Here is a 24,323-nt window from a genome sequence, read left to right on the forward strand (position 1 = left end):
CTGTTGTTACTGATAATAATTCCCGTAAATTGATTTTTCTCTATGTAAACAGTGCATTTCTGGACTTCCTAAGCACATCATGCAAATCTTACTGAGTTTACGTTTATTACATGGTCATGACAGGAGATTAAATTTAATTTTGCACAGACAAGGTTAGCAGTGATTTTTATCATTTAACACATTTAACATATATAATCTTCAAGTCTGCAACTACATTGATTGGTTTTGTTATATTAGCTCAGTTTCAGTTTTTGTTTTCTTTTTAATGCTTATAGTTAAATTTTATGTGCTTTTGTCATAAAAAAAAAAAAATCAATTTAACTTGAATTAATTTTTTATTCCGTTTTAGTTTTAGTAAATTTTGTACTTCAACTTATTTTATTTTAAAACTTTCCTTGAGTTGTCAGATGTAACTTTTGGAGTATCGTAGACCTAAAATAACACTAGATGTGCTTTGCTGATTCAAGTTATAAGTATCAGCACATGAAATATATCATGTTTAAGCCCCCCCCCCCAAAAAAAGATGATCAATGCCAACCTACACTATTCATGAATCATAAACATGCACATGCATTAGTGACGTACAATGACACAGACACAACCCTCACACTGTCACGATACTCACAGTCTTTCTGTGCTCTTTGGTATATTTCGTGGCACGTTTCTGAATGCGAGTCCATGGCAGTCCACAGTGGTGCCCGTGCAGGAACAGTGAGGAGGACACGCTCCCGAGTGACCCGCGAGAAGAAGGGCGCTCAACAAACCCCAAACACACAAACCACAGCCGGGAACCATCAGTTCAGCGCTCAGACTGCCAGTCCTGACCGGCATCTCCAAACCAAAGCCTAAAGACGCGGGTCTGAACCTCTACTGGAGCTGTAAATGCCCAAACATAAACTACAGGACAAGCATCAGCTCTTAAATCACTCACGAGGAAAGAAACATAAGTGGAGATAACAGACCGCAGATCCCTCAGGAACAAGATTACTTGTTATTTTCTTCTCTCCGGGCTGTTGTCTGTCTGGTCTTTGTGCCGCGGTTGTCTTTCTTCAGTGGTCCCCCCTCTCTCTCTTTCTTTCTTTCCTCCAGGGTAGAGCTCTGGAAAAAAAGACAGACTCATACAATCTCCCACACGCGTCCTCCCTCATTCACATACAGGATTCATCCATCAAAGGACCTACAAATCACAGCTTCTGACTCCTCCCCGTCAATATTACACCCTCCAACGGTTTCTAACGGTCACACACACTCACTCAGGCGCACGCACACACAGACTTATGTGCACACACACACACTCACTCACTCACTCAGGCGCATGCACACACACAAACACACACACACACACACACACACAAAGAGAGAGAGAAACACACACAGTCCCAGTAACGGGAGTCCTGCAGTCCAGAGAGGTGATGATCCTCTGGGTAATTACACTCTGCTGGTCTGGATGAGGAAGAGGAGGAAGAAGAAGCTGCAGAAACACAATAACAAAAAGACTTTGCAGAATTACATCTTAAGGACAAAAATATTGCCTAATATGGCTCAGGAACATTATATGTATACGTATATACAGACCCTTTCCAAAAAATTTGAATATCGTGGCAAAGTTTATTTATTTCCATAATTCCATTCAAAACGTTAAACTTCCATAAATTATAGATTCAGGGCCCACAACTTAAACGATTTCAAGTATTTAGTTGTTTATTTGTACATAATTTGGGCTTCCAGCTCATAAAACCCACGAAAACAGGATTTCAAAAAATTCGAATATTACATGAAATCACACAGTAATTACAGTGATACCATGGTCATTGAACCAGGTTTTGGTTCTTCTGGCAGTGTGGGCAGGTGCAAATCCTGCTGGAAAATGAAGGAAGCATGAAGTGCTCTGGAAATGTCCTGGTAGACGGCTGCGTTGACTCTGGATTTAATAAAGCACAGTGGACCAAAGTCCTCTTTTCTGATGAGAGCAAATGTTTCATCTCATTTGGAAACCAAGGTCCCAGAGTCTGGAGGAAGAATGGAGAGGCACACAATCCAAGATGCTTGAAGTCCAGTGTGAAGTTTCCACAGTCTGTGTTGGTTTGGGGAGCCATGTCATCGGCTGGTGTTGGTCCACTGTGCTGTCCACTCAACACAGCCGTCTACCAGGACATGTTCAGAGCACTTCATGCTTCCTTCAGAAGACAAGCTTTATGGAGATGCTGACTTCATTTTCCAGCAGGATTTGCACCTGCCCACACTGCCAAAATAACCAAAACCTGGTTCAATGACCATGGTATCACTGTGTGATTACTGTGTGATTTCATGTAATTTTCGAATTTTTTGAAATCCTGTTTTCGTGGGTTTTATGAGCTGGAAGCCCAAATTATGTACAAATAAACAACTAAATACTTGAAATCGTTTAAGTTGTGGGCCCTGAATCTATAATCTATGGAAGTTTAACGTTTTGAATGGAATTATGGAAATAAATAAACTTTGCCATGATATTCAAATTTTTTGGAAAGGGTCTGTGTATATATATATATATATATATATATATGTGTGGTCAAAAGTTTGGAGTAATTGCGATTTTTCAATGTTTTGAGTCTCTTATGCACTATTGATAGTGATTGAGCATCAAATCATCATATTAGAATGATTTCAGAAGGATCATGTGACACTGAAAACATGTAATGATGCTGATCATAGGAATAAATTACATTCAACAATAAATTGAAATAGAAAACAGCAAATGTAATAATATTTCACAATATTACAGTTTTTCCTGTATTATATTAATTGTTTTATTTGTAATTAACACAATTAAATCGATCGTATATGACCGGTTACATATATGGGCCATTCCACCGAATGAGTGCTTTTTGCATGTAACTCTTCAAAATTAAACTTTATTATTTATCTTTTTGTTTTCGACACTGAATCTAATACTACACATATTTAACTATACAAAATGTGTACTGATCAATCTCAGATTACTTTAAGTTTCTAAGCAGAAGATGGATGCATGTTTTCTCAGTCCTGTTACCAAAACTCATGTGCCGTTTAAAAACATGTCAATTAATTCCTTTGTTTTCTCCTTAAGAAAGTGCTTATTTTAAAGAAATGGTTGGTTAAATGTTCAAATAATTTATATTTGTGACTAAAAAAATCACTATATATGAAGGCAAGTTGTATTTCTTTAGATGAACACTGGGTAATCAGGAATGAACACTAAGTAACAGGAATGAAGACAGTGTAATCAGGAATGAACACTGAGTAACAGGAATGAACACGGTGTAATCAGGAATGAACACAGTGTAATCGGGAATGACCACAGTGTAATCGGGAATGAACACAGTGTAATCAGGAATGAACACTGGGTGACAGGAATGAACACTGGGTGACAGGAATGAACACAGTGTAATCAGGAATGAACAATGTGTGACAAGAATGAACACTGGGTGACAGGAATGAACACTGGGTGACAGGAATGAACACTGGGTGACAGGAATGAACAATGTGTGACAGTAATGAACACTCGGTCACAGGAATGAACACAGTGTTATCAGGAATGAACACTGGGTGACAGGAATGAACACTGGGTGACAGGAATGAAGACAGTGTAATCAGGAATGAACACTGAGTAACAGGAATGAACACAGTGTAATCAGGAATGAACACTGGGTGACAGGAATGAACACTGGGTGACAGGAATGAACACAGTGTAATCGGGAATGACCACAGTGTAATCGGGAATGAACACTGGGTGACAGGAATGAACACAGTGTAATCAGGAATGAACACTGGGTGACAGGAATGAACACTGGGTGACAGGAATGAACACAGTGTAATCAGGAATGAACAATGTGTGACAAGAATGAACACTAAGTGACAGGAATGAACACTGGGTGACAGGAATGAACAATGTGTGACAGTAATGAACACTGGGTGACAGGAATGAACACAGTGTTATCAGGAATGAACACTGGGTGACAGGAATGAACACTGGGTGACAGGAATGAACACTGGGTGACAGGAATGAACACAGTGTAATCAGGAATGAACACTGGGTGACAGGAATGAACACAGTGTAATCAGGAATGAACACTGGGTGACAGGAATGAACACTGTGTAGTCGGGAATGAACACTGGGTAACGGGAATGAACACAGTGTAATCAGGAATGAACAATGTGTGACAGGAATGAACACTGGGTGACAGGAATGAACACAGTGTAATCAGGAATGAACAGTGGGTGACAGGAATGAACACTGGGTGACAGGAATGAACACTGAGTGATATTATATTAATTGTTTTATTTGTAATTAACACAATTAAATCGATCGTATATGACCGGTTACATATTTGGGCCATTCCACCGAATGAGTGATTTTTGCATGTAACTCTTCAAAATTAATCTTTATTATTTATCTTTTTGTTTTCAACACTGAATCTAATACTACACATATTTAACTATACAAAATGTGTACTGATCAATCTCAGATTAGTTTATTTAAGTTTCTAAGCAGAAGATGGATTCATGTTTTCTCAGTCATGTTACCAAAACTCATGTGCCGTTTAAAAACATGTCAATTAATTCCTTTGTTTTCTCCTTAAGAAAGTGATTATTTTAAAGAAATGGTTGGTTAAATGTTCAAATAATTTATATTTGTGACTAAAAAAATCACTATATATGAAGGCAAGTTGTATTTCTTTAGATGAACACTGGGTAATCAGGAATGAACACTGAGTAACAAGAATGAAGACAGTGTAATCAGGAATGAACACTGGGTGACAGGAATGAACACTGGGTGACAGGAATGAACACAGTGTAATCGAGAATGACCACAGTGTAATCGGGAATGACCACAGTGTAATCGGGAATGAACACAGTGTAATCAGGAATGAACACTGGGTGACAGGAATGAACACTGTGTGACAGGAATGAACACAGTGTAATCAGGAATGAACAATGTGTGACAAGAATGAACACTGGGTGACAGGAATGAACAATGTGTGACAGGAATGAACACAGGGTGACAGGAATGAACACAGTGTTATCAGGAATGAACAATGGGTGACAGGAATGAACACTGGGTGACAGGAATGAACAGAGTGTAATCAGGAATGAACAATGTGTGACAGGAATGAACACAGTGTAATCAGGAATGAACAATGTGTGACAGGAATGAACACTGGGTGAAAGGAATGAACAATGTGTGACAGGAATGAACAATGTGTGACAGGAATGAACACTGGGTGACAGGAATGTACACTGGGTAACGGGAATGAACACAGTGTAATCAGGAATGAACAATGTGTGACAGGAATGAACACTGGGTGAAAGGAATGAACAATGTGTGACAGGAATGAACACAGTGTAATCAGGAATGAACAATGTGTGACAGGAATGAACACAGTGTAATCAGGAATGAACACTGGGTAACGGGAATGAACACTGGGTGACAGGAATGAACAATGTGTGACAGGAATGAACACTGGGTGACAGGAATGTACACTGGGTAACGGGAATGAACACAGTGTAATCAGGAATGAACAATGTGTGACAGGAATGAACACTGGGTGAAAGGAATGAACAATGTGTGACAGGAATGAACACAGTGTAATCAGGAATGAACAATGTGTGACAGGAATGAACACAGTGTAATCAGGAATGAACACTGGGTAACGGGAATGAACACTGGGTGACAGGAATGAACAATGTGTGACAGGAATGAACACTGGGTGACAGGAATGAACACAGTGTAATCAGGAATGAACACTGGGTAACGGGAATGAACAATGTGTGACAGGAATAAACACAGTGTAATCAGGAATGAACACTGGGTGACAGGAATGAACAATGTGTGACAGGAATGAACAAAGTGTAATCAGGAATGAACACTGGGTGACAGGAATGAACAGTGTAATCAGGAATGAACACTGGGTAACGGGAATGAACACTGGGTGACAGGAATGAACAATGTGTGACAGGAATGAACACTGCGTGACAGGAATGAACAATGTGTGACAGGAATGAACACTGGGTGACAGGAATGAACACAGTGTAATCAGGAATGAACACTGGGTAACTGGAATGAACAATGTGTGACAGGAATGAACACAGTGTAATCAGGAATGAACACTGGATGACAGGAATGAACAGTGTAATCAGGAATGAACACTGGGTGACAGGAATGAACACTGGGTGACAGGAATGAACACAGTGTAATCAGGAATGAACACTGGGTGACAGGAATGAACAGTGTAATCAGGAATGAACGCTGGGTGACAGGAATGAACAGTGTAATCAGGAATGAACACTGGGTGACAGGAATGAACAGTGTAATCAGGAATGAACACTGGGTGACAGGAATGAACAGTGTAATCAGGAATGAACACTGGGTGACAGGAATGAACACTGGGTGACAGGAATGAACACAGTGTAATCAGTAATGAACAATGTGTGACAAGAATGAACAATGTGTGACAGGAATGAACACTGGGTGACGGGAATGAACAATGTGTGACAGGAATGAACAGTGTAATCAGGAATGAACAATGTGGGACAGGAATGAACACTGGGTGACAGGAATGAACAATGTGTGACAGGAATGAACACTGGGTGACAGGAATGAACAATGTGTGACAGGAATGAACAATGGGTGACAGGAATGAACACAGTGTAATCAGGAATGAACAATGTGTGACAGGAATGAACACAGTGTAATCAGGAATGAACACTGGGTAACGGGAATGAACACTGGGTGACAGGAATGAACAATGTGTGACAGGAATGAACACTGGGTGACAGGAATGAACACAGTGTAATCAGGAATGAACACTGGGTAACGGGAATGAACAATGTGTGACAGGAATAAACACAGTGTAATCAGGAATGAACACTGGGTGACAGGAATGAACAATGTGTGACAGGAATGAACAAAGTGTAATCAGGAATGAACACTGGGTGACAGGAATGAACAGTGTAATCAGGAATGAACACTGGGTAACGGGAATGAACACTGGGTGACAGGAATGAACAATGTGTGACAGGAATGAACACTGCGTGACAGGAATGAACAATGTGTGACAGGAATGAACACTGGGTGACAGGAATGAACACAGTGTAATCAGGAATGAACACTGGGTAACTGGAATGAACAATGTGTGACAGGAATGAACACAGTGTAATCAGGAATGAACACTGGATGACAGGAATGAACAGTGTAATCAGGAATGAACACTGGGTGACAGGAATGAACACTGGGTGACAGGAATGAACACAGTGTAATCAGGAATGAACACTGGGTGACAGGAATGAACAGTGTAATCAGGAATGAACGCTGGGTGACAGGAATGAACAGTGTAATCAGGAATGAACACTGGGTGACAGGAATGAACAGTGTAATCAGGAATGAACACTGGGTGACAGGAATGAACAGTGTAATCAGGAATGAACACTGGGTGACAGGAATGAACACTGGGTGACAGGAATGAACACAGTGTAATCAGTAATGAACAATGTGTGACAAGAATGAACAATGTGTGACAGGAATGAACACTGGGTGACGGGAATGAACAATGTGTGACAGGAATGAACAGTGTAATCAGGAATGAACAATGTGGGACAGGAATGAACACTGGGTGACAGGAATGAACAATATGTGACAGGAATGAACACTGGGTGACAGGAATGAACAATGTGTGACAGGAATGAACAATGGGTGACAGGAATGAACACAGTGTAATCAGGAATGAACAATGTGTGACAAGAATGAACACTGGGTGACAGGAATGAACAATGGGTGACAGGAATGAACAATGTGTGACAGGAATGAACACAGTGTAATCAGGAATGAACAATGTGTGACAGGAATGAACAATGTGTGACAGGAATGAACAATGGGTGACAGGAATGAACAATGTGTGACAGGAATGAACACAGTGTAATCAGGAATGAACAATGTGTGACCGGAATGAACAATGTGTGACAGGAATGAACAATGTGTGACAGGAATGAACAATGTGTGACAAGAATGAACAGTGTAATCATGAAAGAATTAATTCCTGATTACCCAGTGTTCATTCCTGTTACTAAATTTGACTTTTTTTTCTAAAAAAAACAACAACAAAAAAACGACACAATTTAAACCACTGTTCTCTTTTCAGTTTTGTTTGGTCAATAATTTATCCAATTGTTTAATAAATTACATTATAAAATAATTGAAAAACTTGATGCTTGGTTCTTCTTTAAAATGAAGGGGAAAAATGGCTTTGCGTTTTTTAAAAATAAATACTGGGTGACGGGAATTAACAACTGGAAACAGGAATGAATGAGCATGTGTTTGTGTGTGAGAGAGAGAGAGACCATGTGTGTTCATGAGATTTCTGTGTTGAAGGGATGTGCAATGTGCTTGTAGTACTTCACAGCAACGGAGGTGGAAAGAGAAAGGAGGAGGGAGAGGAGAAGAGAGCTTTCCCTTGCAGGATGCCATGGGCGGGTGTTTCTGGCAACTGCATAGTATCGGTTCTCGCCATCTTCTACAAAAGATAAGAAAAAGGCAAAAAGTTTAAGTCACTTAGAGGTGGACTGGCTCCCTTTAAGTATGGTATTCACATTGTAAAACTAATCCTAAATGTCTACAACTTCAGTAATTTCAAATGTAAAATTAAAAAATCAAGTGAATAGTAATATTCACACTATTAAACTAACAAACCAGAGGACTCTACTCACTCCTGTTACTTTTATCAGTCCTGTTATTTTCATGAGTAACAGGACGGAAAGTAACAGGATTGAGTTTCTACGCAAAACAAATGTGCAAATACATGACAAATTGCCACATGGCGTACATGTTAATAGCATAAGGACAAATTCTAGTGACTTACCTAAAGTTAATATTTTTTAAATAAACAATTAACATTGAAGGCATAATTTAGATAACAGGACAATATGTTTAGACTGACCTTTTCAGTCGTAGTTACAATTTCATAAAACTTTCTGTTGGTCCTCTCATGGCCTGCATACGATCCAGATGATGCAACTTCCTGTTGAAAATGTCTAACAGGGTCACAGGACTGAGTGAAAACGTATTATTGACACGACGTATTATTGATTTCTTATGGAAAAAATATTTAAATATTTAAAGCATAGATGGGATAGAGTAAATTTTGATTTTAGAAAGATTTAATTATATTTCATAGTACAGTTTAGGTTTAGATAGTGGAGACATAACAAATGCAATTTTTTTTTGTGTTCTTGGTAGTTTTTTATTAATGTTTAAATATTATATTTTAAATTTGCATTTAGATTAATGTTCAGGACACTTTGCTTAATAACAAAGTGTATTTTACACTTCAATATATAAACAATTTCGTTAATGTTTAAAAATTAATCAATCGAGAAATATCTATAATATTCAAACAAAATTGTTTAAGATATTTCTTATAAACTGCACCTTTTTAAACATTACATCAAGGCTTGTCTTATTGGCATGGTTTGATGAAAATATAAATCAACCATTTAGTAAACTAGACCAGTAAACTGGTAAAATGTAGGCTACTTTTAACGATATAGAGACAATCAGACATTTTTTCTGAAAGCAGATCTGATAGTTTATCACATAAAGCCCGTTTACCACAGACCGAGTATGAAATCATTTGACTAACATTAACGAAGCCTCCGCCTGATGAAAATGATTTTCAAATTCTCCTGCAGTAAGAGAAATAACCGATGATGAAAAGGTTAAAAATAACTATACTGTTCCGACACCTCACCACAAACTGCTTGCCAAAGCGAGTGCATTTATTTAGGACACTCACCGCTCAGGGAATCTGATCATTCATCTCTGACAGCGGAAATCTTTTAGTTGTGTTTTTGAAATTACTTCAAGTATATTTGTGATGATTACTAATACAAACCAAGCGACAATCGTGATACAATCATATTTCTGTCAGCAGCGCAAGTGCCGGTTATGAGTTGAGCTCCAGTGACCTCTAGTGGAGAGCCCTGGAACTGCGAGCTATCTATCTATCTATCTATCTATCTATCTATCTATCTGTCTGTCTGTCTGTCTGTCTGTCTGTCTGTCTGTCTAGCTATCTGTCTGTCTGTCTCTCTGTCTGTCTATCTATCTGTCTGTCTGTCTATCTATCTGTCTATCTATCTATCTGTCTATCTATCTGTCTGTCTGTCTGTCTATCTATCTGTCTGTCTATCTATCTGTCTATCTATCTGTCTGTCTATCTATCTATCTGTCTGTCTATCTATCTGTCTGTCTATCTATCTATCTGTCTGTCTATCTATCTGTCTGTCTATCTATCTGTCTGTCTATCTATCTATCTGTCTATCTATCTGTCTGTCTGTCTATCTATCTGTCTGTCTGTCTGTCTATCTATCTATCTATCTGTCTATCTATCTGTCTGTCTGTCTATCTGTCTGTCTGTCTATCTATCTATCTGTCTGTCTATCTATCTGTCTATCTATCTGTCTGTCTGTCTGTCTACCTATCTGTCTGTCTATCTATCTATCTATCTGTCTGTCTGTCTATCTATCTATCTATCTGTCTGTCTGTCTACCTATCTGTCTATCTATCTGTCTGTCTATCTATCTGTCTATCTATCTGTCTGTCTATCTATCTATCTGTCTGTCTGTCTATCTATCTGTCTGTCTATCTATCTATCTGTCTGTCTATCTATCTGTCTATCTATCTGTCTGTCTATCTATCTGTCTGTCTATCTATCTATCTGTCTATCTATCTGTCTATCTATCTATCTGTCTATCTATCTATCTATCTATCTGTCTGTCTGTCTGTCTATCTATCTATCTATCTGTCTATCTATCTGTCTGTCTGTCTATCTGTCTGTCTGTCTATCTATCTATCTATCTGTCTGTCTATCTATCTGTCTATCTATCTATCTGTCTGTCTGTCTGTCTACCTATCTGTCTGTCTATCTATCTATCTATCTGTCTGTCTGTCTATCTATCTATCTATCTGTCTGTCTGTCTGTCTACCTATCTGTCTGTCTGTCTGTCTGTCTACCTATCTGTCTGTCTGTCTGTCTGTCTATCTATCTATCTGTCTGTCTGTCTGTCTGTCTATCTATCTATCTGTACAGAAAAAAAAACAAGTTACAATTCAGCTGGTAAAAGTTTTAATAAAAAAATGAAATACACAGAAGCACCCATTATTACAGCCGATCACGTACAAAAAACAAATGTTTCACAGATCACATAGATTTTTTTTTAAATCCTCCAGTTTTAACTGCTGTAACATAAAAAAGTCAAAAAAAAAAAGAAAAAAAAGTGGTTTATGCCAAATCAATGAATTTCCCAGTTTGTTACATAACATTTTTCAGTAATTGCCAAAACCTCTCCCCCCCCCCCCCACACACACACACACACACACACACACACACACACACACACACACAGACACACAATAATTACACAAAACATCCCATTTAACAATTACACAATGCAAATGATACATTTTTGGCACCTACAACTTATATATCAAAAACTGAAAATAAAAACAGACATCGAGCGCCAAAAACACTTTAAGAACGGCTTCTTACTGTGGAAAGTTGTTCCAGTTTCTACATTTGTAAACGTCCATCATCAGCACCCTATATTACACTTCACACAGCTTGTACCATGTTAAAAGATGGGCTTGTTTAGTTTATTTACTGGTTTTATTAAAAAAAATTAAGAGACAGTTCACCCAAAAAATGGAAATTCTGTCATCATTTACTCGCCCTAAAGTCGTTCAAAACCTGTATGATATTGAAGAATGTAGGGAATTATTGACTTTCATAATATATCAATTAGCAGTATAGTCAATTAGGGCCAGAAATAGATGGATGACAGAATTAACATTTTTGGGTTAACTCTCTTTTGCAACATTTTAGGCTTAAAATACAGATTTTGGAAAGCCATATTTGTGTATTCAAATGGCAAATACTAATAAAAAATGAGTAATTCAGCAGTTCCAGTGTACGACTCTTTATAGTCGAGGGAATGTACATCTGAAAGAGCAATCTATATGTAAGGAAGTGACATCACAGCACTTTGAGGAGTAACACATGACGGGATCAAAGCCAAACCAGCATTAACAGTAATTCCTTCCACAACATCCTATAATTCCCACAGATCCAAGCGCAAACTTCCCGCTGATCACATCCCAGCCCCAATTACCATCCTTCCCATAATCCCACACACCTAACTTACACAAACCTTCAAAAACACATCACGAAGACCCCTGACACGCAACAAACCCCTAGGAATAAAACGTAACAGCTTTTGGTTGAGAAACGTGACAGCTTTGTGCACTTCTCACCTTATGAATTATGGAAAATCACTAAATATTGTACAAAAATGCATCAATCTCCTTGACTTAGTGGTCAAATTGCATGGAAAACTGCTGATTATTTACAACAAAAAAGGTTTAAAATGAATCACAGTTGTCCTGTTCTAGTCACAAAATGTCATATTTCCAATGTTCACAGTGTTATTAAGACAATTATATATATATGTAAACAAATACCAGTTGTTGTTAATAACAGTAATGCAATTGTGTGAGTAAATGTTGTCAATCGTTCTCTTGACGTTTGATTACAGCATGGAGTGTGTGATTAGCGTACGGCACAGATATCAGCACACACACACACACACATATTTACACATATACAGACTGCAAGTGTTATCACGGGTCAGTTAAAAACTCCCAGTGTAACTGACTAGTGGTTTGCCCATGCACACCTGATGAAACGGTCTAAAACTCTGCAGCGCATTAAAAAAAAGAAGAAGAAGAAAAAATAAGTGTCACATTAAATGAAAATTAGTCCCAACATTTAGTATGTTAAAACAATTCAGAATATAAAAATATAAATAAAATAATTAGGATAAGACTCTCTCCTCTGGTTGTTTAGGATGAAGTCTTCTGTTCGGGCTGAATTCACACTACACACAAAAACAACACAGTTACACAGATATTACATTTAGAACCGATTCACACATGTGAAATAAATAATTAAAACATAAATAAATAAATAAATAAATAAATATCACTTGTGAAATAAAACAAAGCAAATAAAAATAAATGACACTTTAAATAAGAAAAAAAATATATATTTAAAAAAATGTAATGAATAAATATCAGTTATGAAATAAAACAAAGCAAAAAAAATGTGAACAAAAAAAAAAACAAATAAAAATGACACTTTAAATAAAATAAAATAAATTTAAAAAAAAATCTTTAGAAAAAAAAAAAGTAAATAAAAAAACGAATTAAAACAAACAAGAAATGAACAAAAAAACAACAAATAAAAGAAATTCATACAGTAAAAATAAATAAATAAATATATGTAACTTTTGAAATAAAACAAAAACAAATTAGAACAAATAAAATAAAATGAATTTCACACCAAAACACAAATTGAAACTAAATTAAAATAAAACAAAAACAACTAAACAAGAAAATAAATAAATAAAGAACAAAATAAAAAGAAACAAACAAAACCAAATGTCCAAATAAATAGAGAGTCAGTGTTGGTGTTTAGGTGCTCACCTCTTCCTCCTCCTCCTCCTCCTCAGCTCTCTGTCCCACAGCTGAGGTTCTCCTTCCCCGGAGGAGTCACTCGCCCTCTCCTGTCCACCGCAGGCTGGCTCCCCAAAACCTTCCTCTGCGTTTAAACACAGCAGCATTCATCACACACACGCGTCACACACTCTTACAAGCGCTGGATTGGTGGGTTTGTTACAGTGTGTGACTTTATAGTACAATCCCTTTAAACCAGCAAAGCTTTGAGTAAGTGGACCCATGATGTGTGTGTGTGTGTGTGTGGAGAGAGAGAGTGATCTGACCTTGATGAGACCGCCGAAGGAGCGCGAGCGGGTGTGTTTCTTACTGGTTGGAGTGGTGTTCTCACTGGCAGGAGTCACGGGGGTCGACTGCTTGCCCAGCTGGAAGCAGATCACAGCAAAAATGTGCCAGCAGAATCAAAGACATTTCTTCAAACATGTACAATAAATGAAAAAATTTACAATAACAGAAGAAAAAACCACCTCTGTTGCCATTAGTATCATAATCATAATAATAATCAACAAATAAAATCACAAATTATAAATAAATCACTACTTATAGCAAAAAACTATGTCCTATAATAATAGCATGATCTACTTTACTTTTCAAAAAACAAACAAACAAATAATTAATAATAATAATATTGATGAATTATTTTGTTTGGTTTTAAAAAATAATCTAAAATAATTATTGCAAAAATGTATGCTAACGGAATCAAAAACGCCATCTCAAGGAATCTGCTGCCATAAGTATAATATTAATACGTATTATTATCTTAATAGTGTTAATCATGATAATAATAATAATAATAATAAACAACAATAAGCATGATTTGTTTTTAAATAAAATCACAAATTATAAATAAATCACTACTTAGAGCAAAAAAAGTATGTCCTGTAATAATAGCATGATCTACTTTAATTTTCAAAAAAAAAAAAAAAATCAAAAAAAAAAATCATATTAATAATTACAATATTGATTAATTATTTTGTTTGGTTTTAAAAAGAATCTAAAATAATTATTGCAAAAATGAATGCTAACAGAATATAAAGTGCCATCTCAAGGAATCTGCTGCCGTAAGTATAATATTAATACGTATTATTATCTTAATAGTGTTAATAATAGGCAAAATTTCTTTCTTTTTCATAAATCACAAAATAACAAAAACAAAAATGTACACTAACAAAATAAAATTGACAGCCACCTCAAGGGGTCTGCTGCCATTACTATAATATTATTAGTAGTATTATTATTAGTATAAGTAAGTATACATTTGTCCCTCTCTGAGCCTCTTCATTTTTGGGTCTCATCTTTGTGTTTAGTTAGAATTCTTTTTATTAGATAGAATTATATGATACCATGCAATATTTATAAGCTATGTTTTTAAATCCAATTCCCTACATTTTTCAATAAATGCAAAATTTCTGATTAAAATAGAGTGACGACTTTAAAACCATTCAACTAATTACAGCAAAAATGTATAATATATATATATATATAATATAATACAACTAATAATAAAAGCAACCTCATTAGAATAATGCTAATAAAAATCACTATTGAGCTATTTGTAATAAAGCAGCTCAACCCCCCCCCCAGCGGAGATGAAGCCGGAGCACGTGCGCTCCCTCACCTGTCTGATGAGCTTCTTCTTCTTGGCGGAGTGTGGCATGTTGTCTGTGACGTGTCGATAGAGCTCTCTGAGCGCCTCTTCTGTGTGGTTCTCTGAGTCTAACCTCACTCGTTCTCCGCTCCTCTTACACGCCGTCACCAGAGGAGACACGCTGACCGACAGCAGCTCCAGATCATCCTACAGACAGAGAGACAAACATCATCTCACTCACACCTCGCTTATTTACAGGAGTGACAACTGCAGTCTAGAAGCGAACTCACACCAGTGCATTTACAGGAGTGACAGTGTGATCATGGATCAATCACAGCTTAGATTGGCTTTAGGAGGAGCATAAACGGCACAAACCTTGGAGTGAATCATTTTGGTGTTGGCGAACTGGAGTCTGGCGTGTTCCCGCAGATACGCTGGTGCCTGGACATGACAGAAGACCGTTTCATTTCACAATCGGGGAGTAAAACACACATAAACATCACTTAAACGACGTCAGTGGTGTTCTTGTTAACTAAAACTGTTAAAAATTGTCTTCAAGAATTGAAATAAAGCTGAAATAAAATTACAAAAATGACATTTTTCAACTTAAACTAGTCAAGGCTCGACATTAACGCTTGTCCGGGACAAGTGGCAGCTGAAGAACAAAAGAAACACAGAAACTCAGTAAACGTACTGCGGTAAAACATTCAAAATGTGGAGTTTTTACATTTTAAAACATATGATAAAGTTAAGCAACATCACATGACCAAGAGTGCCGTTTTCCTGAATACCATCACGAGTGAAAACGAGACACTGATTTCATATGACAGTCCTAAAGACAAGTAGTTAATATTAGTAACTTTATATATAATATTAGTAAAATTAGTAACTTTAGATGCAATATTGACTGTTTTTGTTCTATTTCAGCGGCGAAAATATAAAAATAGTTCCAAGCAAAGATCACAGCAGAACCTCAGCGCACTCACAGCAGAACCTCAGCGCATTCACAGCAGAACCTCAGCGCATTCACAGCAGAACCTCAGCGCATTCACAGCAGAACCTCAGCGCATTCACAGCAGAACCTCAGCGCATTCACAGCAGAACCTCAGCGCATTCACAGCAGAACCTCAGCGCACTCACAGCAGAACCTCAGCACATTCACAGCAGAACCTCAGCACATTCACAGCAGAACCTCAGCGCACTCACAGCAGAACCTCAGCACATTCACAGCAGAACCTCAGCACATTCACAGCAGAACCTCAGCACATTCACAGCAGAACCTCAGCGCATTCACAGCAGAACCTCAGCACATTCACAGCAGAACCTCAGCGCATTCACAGCAGAACCTCAGCACATTCACAGCAGAACCTCAGCGCATTCACAGCAGAACCTCAGCACATTCACAGCAGAACCTCAGCGCATTCACAGCAACACTGACCTTTATTGCCACGGCAACATTTCTAATGTAAGTTGTTCAATTTATTCAATTTTACAGAAACGTTTTTAACAGTTTTGGTTTCAGTTAACGGTAATAAACCTGACGAACAAAATTTTCAATATTTCCTTGGCAACTAACTGAAATAAATGTGTTTATGCTGAAGTACTAAAATGGATAAACAAAAATAAAAATAAATTAAAGCTAAATAGAAATATAAAAGTGACAAAAGCACATAACAAAATAAAATAAAAAACTGATTACAAATTTAAATAAACTGAAAAATATTAAAAGGCTCATTCAAAATATTAACAAAAACTATAATAGATACAGTACAGGCCAAACGTTTGGACACATTACTATTTTTAATGTTTTTGAAAGAAGTTTCTTCTGCTCATCAAGCCTGCATTTATTTGATCAAAAATACAGAATTTTTTATTTTTATATTGTGAAATATTATTACAATTTAAAATAATTGGTTTTCAATTTATTATACTTTAAATTATCATTTATTTCTGTGATGCAAAGCTGAATTTTCAGGATCATTACTCCAGTCTATCACATGATCCTTTAGAAATCATTCTAATATGATGATTCATTATCAAAGTTGGAAACAGTTCTGCTGATTAATATTTTTTCATATCCTGTGATACTTTTTTAGGATACTTTGATGAATAAAAAGTAAAAAAAAAAGAAGCAAATGTTTTAAAAATAGAAATCTTTTATAACAACAATATCCACTACTGGTCAGTCATTTGGGGTCAGTCATTTTTTTTCTTTCTTTTTTTGAAATAAATCAATACTTTTATTCAGCAAGGATGTGTTAAATTGATAAAAAGTGATAGTAAAGAAGATTTATATTATTAGAAAATATATTTTTATTTTGAATAAATGCAGTTCTTTTTAACCTTTTATTCATCAAATATATTAGGCAGCAGAACTGTGTCCAACACTCATAATAAATCATCATATTAGAATGATTTCTAAAGGATCATGTGATAGACTGGAGTAATGATCCTGAAAATTCAGCTTTGCATCACGGAAATAAATGATAATTTAAAGTATAATAAATTGAAAACCAATTATTTTAAATTGTAATAATATATCACAATATTACATTTTTTTTCTGTATTTTTGATCAAATAAATGCAGGCTTGATGAGCAGAAGAAACTTCTTTCAAAAACATTAAAAATAGTAATGTGTCCAAACTTTTGGCCTGTACTGTATATATATAGTACTAAATAATAATATTGTATCAGATAAAAAGGCTGCATTTGGAAAAGAGGATAAAGTACCCGGAAGATCTTCTGTGAGTGTTTGATGAGAAAAGCCATGCCGCTGTTCAGCTTCTTCAGGTTCTCCTGAAGGTCACTGGCATTCATCTGCAGAAAGCAACACATGAAACGTGACGTTTGATTGGACGTTTAACAATTTTAAATAAAGGAAACCAACGCCATACGTTCTTGGGCCAGATGACGTGTGGGGCGAACATGAGAGCGAGGTTGTGCGCAGACATCTTGTTCTTGTCCTGCTGTTTGGCGGTGTGATAGAGCAGGTCCAGCAGGAGCTTGAGGAGCGTTCGGTTAGCCGTGGGAAGCAGGAGCAGGAGCAGCTGCAGCGCCTCGATCTGACGCTCCTTATCCGGCAAACTCGTCTTATTCCCTCGCTCGTCGAACAGGTTCAGCTCTGCGGAGAAGAGCAGATGGAGCTGCATCAGGAAGTGTGAAGGGAGCGTGAGTGAGGTGTTGGGGAAGCGGACGGACCTGTGATCTTCAGGTGAGCGTGTAGGTGTCGCTGCGTCAGCAGGGGCTCGGGCAGTTCTCCCAGAAAGCCTTTGAGGAGCGTGGCCACGTCATTGGGATGGAAGTCACCGGAGGCGAAGTCAATGTCGGCCCCCCCGTTGAGCTGCTCCCTCAACGTCTGCTGTCTCAGGCTGTTCCCAGGGACCCGGAAAAGACCCTCCACATGCAGATCTGCAGGAAAATAACAGAGCGAACGGCTCAGTTTATTGGGATGCGCGATATTGGAAAAGACGGACACTGCTGCAATATTTAGATTTTCTGCGATGTACAGTATAAGCGATATGAAAACAATTTCACCAGATGACTTTACCCTCTGGTGCTCTTTTATTTCAGTGAAATTAATGTACTATATTTTGGGTCAATAACATTTTTTTTTTTCTGGATTTTTATGATACTGAATTATATTTATGCAGAAGTTATAATGCATTCGCGTTTTTTGAGCATATACCTGAAAATGCACAGATTTAAGTTTGGTCTCTTTTCAAAGAAGACACTTGGCAGATTATTGCTTTAGTGAAAAGTAAAAAAAATTAAAATTAAACAAGTTTAATTTTATAGTTATGAAAAATACAAAAAATAATAATACTATTTTCAGTTTTAATATGAAATATATATATTTTCAAAACATGTTTTACTCTAAAAACTGTGAGAAATTCAAAGCCATAAATCCAAACAAGTTGTTTTCCAAATGTGAGGTTGATATCTCAAGAAATTAGCTTTCAGTAAGATTTAGTTTGGGCGCAGTACCAGACGCTTCCACTAGATGAAAATCGTCTCGCATTTCTCATTTTTGACTGCGAGGAGCAAAAGTGTGACTTTTTTTTCAGGATCATTTAACCTTTTTTGAATCATTGCCATTTTTTTCACACAGCAAGTGCCAAAACATTTACCAAGTTTCATATCATTCCGATGAAGCCAAAAAAACTAAAAAAAACGAGCGCGAACTAGGGCTACACTTGACATTGCACATGCAGCGATTTAACTATGCACACATTTGTTGCTATTCAGTGTAATTCCACGAGCAAATCATTTGAAAAGCAATCAACGCAATCAGGAATTTCAAATAAGAGCAATAAATGTGGGCGTAATTTTGCTAATGTGACCAGACCATTGTTCTTGATTAAATATCCTGGACTTACTTTTGCTGAGGTACATGATGAGTTGATATATGTGGGCTATTCCTTCCTCCGTGAGGGGCATGCCAAACACAACACCTTTATCTGCCAAATAAAGAAAAGATGTGAACAGTTTTTTACAATGAAACCTCTCTCCAATCATTGTTTTTTTTAGCTTGCTCACTGGGAATTTGAAGGCAATATTCCCTGTATAAATTATACATTATTTGTTGTAAAAACGGCTAAATAAATAATACATTTGACATCAAAATGTTTCTAAACTAGTCTGAGGGGGGGGAAATATGCTGTCAGCTTAATACAAAATAAATATATTCCTGAAAATATTGTAATAATTTGCATTGTCTTCAGTGCAATTACAGAGAGATTTCAATATATAATGAAATTATTAAATGTGTCATGGAATATTGCAATAAATAATAAAAGCAAAATGAAATGCATACATAAAGCCTGAAATACTTTCACTAAAAATGTTAAATACTCATTTAATGATAAACCTAATGAATTATGAAATTAAATATACCTTGAAAATAAATGTAATGTATTTATTTATGTAAAATGCCAAATTTATGCATCATGTTGTTTTTCATTTCAAGGGTCCAGTACGGTTATTGAGAGCAGTCTGTCTCTTCTGCTCAGCGAGGCTGCGTTTATATGATAATAATATATGCTGTAAAACAGTAATATCCTGAGGGCCTTAGAGGACACAACTGTGAAGCTTTTCAGCACAGACTTAATATTGGTCTCATTTTAAAGAGGAGCCTTGACAGATTGTCAGATTATTGTTGAAGTGAAAGTAGTAAAAAAAAAAGTGAAAAAAGTAAGAGGTTTAAGTTTATGTAAATTATTTATGAACATTATTTTATATAAAATATATATTTAGTAAAACATGCTGAACTCAAAAACTGCTAGAAAATCAAAGCCATAAATCTAAACAAGTTGTGTTTAAAATAAGGTTTATATCAACAACAACAAAAAAAAGAAAGATTTTAGAAAGATTTTGTTTGGGTGCAGTACCAAACTCTTTTCCATTAGATGCCAGCAGGATGTGTGATTTGCAGTACAGCTGATTGTTTCTCTCTCAAATATTACACACACAATTATTTTAGTACACATACACCACACACTGATACCAACACACCTACACAATTATAGCTGCATAATTTATCCAATTGGCTCTATTATATACAGAAGCAGAACACAGGAAAATAGAGAGTATTTGCTTTATAGGCCAAAACGGAGAAAATGACGCCATCTTGTAAAAAATAGTAAAAGTTTCCATTTTGAAGCTTTACCAACAGAATGAGGGCCTATTAAAGCAACACCAAAGCACTTTTCCTCTTCGGTCCCCCTACAGGATGGAAGCGGAATTGTCCATTACCGCTGTAGTAAAACATTTAGCCTAGCGCAGCCGACCGTCGCACGCACGCTATTTATTTATCCAGCACCGGCTTTGGAAATAACGATGTCCACAGACAAGGTAGAGTATGTTGCATGATTTTATGAAAGTATGATGTACTGCGACATCAGAAATGAAGAAAAACTAAATAATGACATTTCTTGCTATTGTAACGCTTGCCGTAAAGCAAGTCAAATTTGTAGTTTCTTACGTCTCATTCGAACTACAGATCCGCTACCCGATCTGGCAAACTTGCATAGTGCGGTTATAGCCGATAGAGGGTCGCAAGGAGAATGCAGAAGTGCCGTTCACCCTGTTACGACTCGATGAACCACTGAAACATTATTTTAAGGTACAAAAGAATCTTTGGTGTTGGTTTAACAAAGAGTGCATCATTTTTGCATCAGTTTCAATGGGGACATTTTTGTCCTTAAGGTCCTAAGTGGAACTATTTTGTGTACCTGGTGTAAAGGAAAGGAAATGAGGGTGAAATAGTAAAATTCCAATAAAAATACACACTTGTACCAAACTGTATGCAGTTGGCTATAACACAGGCAAAATTATAAAAAAGAATGAAAAAAAATGAAAGACAATAATGTCTTTAAGGATGTATTTAGGGTCATAACTGTTTAATTACTTCTATACTAGAGTCTTCCTTTGATTTGGGAACCAAATACTGTTGGTCACACATTGAAACCAGTGAGGTCCTGACTTTAGTTTCACCCATTACTAGCCGGTAATGAATCTAGAGCTGGCCGGTCAATAGCAGGAGCCGACGGCAGGAAACTAACTTGAGGAGCGATCAGAGAACTTCCCAAAACAGATGATCCAATTCTCACTCTGAAGGTTGTTCAATAGATTCAGTCAATAGAGTCTGAAGTCTTCCCGCAGAAGAATCACCGGCGCCTCCATTATGAGCTCAAAGGCGTATTGACAATTTGTCCAACGCATGAGGAATAATGTATGCAGGCAGAAATGGAAAAAAAGCTAAACAAGGAAACTAGCTACAACTCCCCAAAACCTCCTGACCTTTGCGTTTGAGGAAGTTGAACGAGCGGAAGAAGCCTCCCGCCGCAGTGCCGTTGGGAGTCTTGGGCTCCTCGTCCAGTAACTGTGAGAATTCGGCTCCGGGGAGGTCGAGGAGGCGCGTGATGTTGCTCAGCACCAGCTCGGTGAAGGCCTCGGGTCGCTCGTGACGCAGCTTCTCCACGAAGAAGTCCGGGTTGAAGATGATTGGCGGCCGCCCGTCTCCACCGCTGTCCGTTTCTGACTCATGATGACTGTTCACAACGTTGCACACCGTGCCCCTGTGAACACACAAGCATGACTTAATGACATTATGCCCATTTTTATAGTTCACATAACTATTCATTTATTCAAAAAACATTAAAAATGTCATTTAAACAAACGTAAGCATGTCACGATTATGAATTTTGTGCTGACGATTAATAGTAATATAAATTAGGGATGCACCGATATGAACATTTTGGCCAATACCGATAACACTTTATATTTGAAAGTCGATAACCGATATATTGGCCGATAAATCTAAATCTTTTATCTAAATTTTTGAGTCTCACCATTAAAATCCACGTCTCAAACACAATTATAACGTTCTCATTATAATTTTATGTAGCCGATATGACAGACTTGCGCAGCACATGTTACACTTTCCTTTTTGAAGTGATTTCAATCATATTTCAAGCAATTCAAAACCATCTGAAGTGTCTCATCTTATCGGCTTTAACATATCGGCCAAATTTTCTTATTGTGCCGATAACAATAACATTAAAAATGAACATATATTGGCAGATACCAATGTGTTGGCTGATATATCGCGCATCCCTAATACAAATAATTGCGATTAACAATTTTATTCAGTCACTTACATTGTAAGCCTAATACGTGTTTGTTTACCTGGAATTGTATATAATATAATAGTAAAAATTATAATAAAACAGGCCCATATAATTTACATTAAAGTTGTGGAAAATAATAATATTTATATGTACTTTTTATTAATATTTGAAAACTTTTGTCACGTAGAGCTTCAAAAAAAACCAGGAAAAAAAAAATGTGTTAGTCGAGATTAATACTATCTGAAATTTAAATAAAACAAGGCGATGTAAAACATTTTATTCCAATTTTATGATTTAATAATTAATGATATTTGTGCAAAACTTTTAAAATAGAAACATATATTTAAAAACGTTTTCAAATTAATTTCTTTACACTCTTTACAATTATATATATATATTTAAGATGTAAGGAAACTATGTTATTCCTTTTTACTTGATGGTTTACACCACAATGACATCAAGTTGAATTTGAACTTCAAAATGGTATAAATTGCCATGTGCGTTTCAAACTAGATTTTTTCCTTTTATTTTGAAGACCATTAACAGTAAATGAACATATATTATATAGCCTAAATTGTCCTTTTATTCAGCAAAGCTGGTGATGATGGAAGGAAGCCTTGAATGAAGAATCAATATCTTGAACTTTCAAATGACTTCAGAGCAAGTAACGATATGATGGTGATTCTGAGGGTTTTAATACACAAAAGACTCCATAATGACTGGATTTTAGCATATGATGTCATTTTGTTGTCATTTTAACATAAAATGATCGGTTGTTCTCTATAACTAGTCTTTTTCTGTAGCTGGCATTTGATTTACCAAGCATCACCACCATGGTAAAACGCTTAGAAAACATGTAAGAGTCTGTATGAATCCTACTATCAGTGTCACTTGAGTTCATTCTAGTTTCGATGGCAGTGAAAGGTACAGTGATTGTTCATCAGATGGTAATACCATGGTACTTTCACACCCAGAAAGATTCGCATTCGTTTTGCAAAGGAATTTAACGTTACATGATTGTACACGTCTCTTCAAAGAATACCATGGTATTTTGTGTTTATGCCCATTCAAAGTTACGACTATATCGATATATGTATCTCTATAACTCTATATATAACTACAGTAACTCAGGTTATGTGTCAGGAACTGTTGTTACAATGTTATTTTTAGTGTTATTTGCGTTTCATACTGTAACAGGCACAACTCATTCCGTATAAGACACTACGTTTCTACTTCATTGCTCCTAGCCAGCAGTTTCTTTGCAGTTATTCAAACGTCTACATAGTTTATTGTATTTTCAGACTTTGTATATTAAGCGAAGATTTTTGGTAAATAAATACTGGTTACCTTCTGTCTCGTTTATTTACATCGGTGTCTTTCTCCGCGGCCATCTTTCATCTTCAGTTTGAATCCGCCGCTGCCGAGGCGTTAACCGACGCTTAATCATGATTGGGCAGTGAGGGGAAAGTGGGAGGAGCTCTGGAGCCAGGCGGGTTTTCTGAGCGCTGATTGGTCCGTTCAAATGTC

The 24,323-nt window shown here is 36.7% G+C and overlaps 2 protein-coding genes across 3 annotated transcripts in view; both read right to left on the reverse strand.

Annotated features, from left to right (window-relative positions):
- Positions 1-1,138, reverse strand: part of slit1b (slit homolog 1b) — a 48,735-nt gene extending 47,597 nt beyond the window's left edge. The window contains exon 1 of the mRNA XM_082137964.1: positions 626-1,138. Coding sequence (XP_081994090.1) covers positions 626-831 — 206 coding nt within the window. The 5' untranslated portion in view covers positions 832-1,138. The remainder of the gene's footprint in view (positions 1-625) is intronic.
- Positions 1,139-11,118: 9,980 nt separating this feature from the next.
- On the reverse strand, positions 11,119-24,214 carry arhgap19 (Rho GTPase activating protein 19). Of its 2 annotated transcripts, XR_014197530.1 has the most exons (12): positions 24,144-24,214; positions 21,967-22,244; positions 19,545-19,625; positions 18,367-18,576; positions 18,063-18,289; positions 17,899-17,985; positions 15,543-15,608; positions 15,198-15,374; positions 13,846-13,944; positions 13,550-13,664; positions 11,386-12,942; positions 11,119-11,354 (listed from the first exon to the last, which is right to left on the reverse strand). XR_014197530.1 is itself a non-coding variant. In XM_082137777.1 (11 exons), the coding sequence occupies exons 1-10, from the start codon at positions 24,185-24,187 to the stop codon at positions 13,572-13,574; spliced, it is 1,362 nt and encodes a 453-aa protein (XP_081993903.1). In that variant the 5' UTR covers positions 24,188-24,214; the 3' UTR covers positions 11,119-12,942; positions 13,550-13,571. The 2 variants fall into 2 exon arrangements, 1 of the variants encoding a protein (XP_081993903.1); XM_082137777.1 differs by having other exon boundaries at positions 11,119-12,942.
- Between the last annotated feature and the right edge of the window lie 109 nt (positions 24,215-24,323).

Source organism: Leuciscus leuciscus, assembly GCF_965113295.1.
Source record: "Leuciscus leuciscus genome assembly, chromosome: 15".
In the NCBI taxonomy this organism is placed as follows: domain Eukaryota; kingdom Metazoa; phylum Chordata; class Actinopteri; order Cypriniformes; family Leuciscidae; genus Leuciscus; species Leuciscus leuciscus.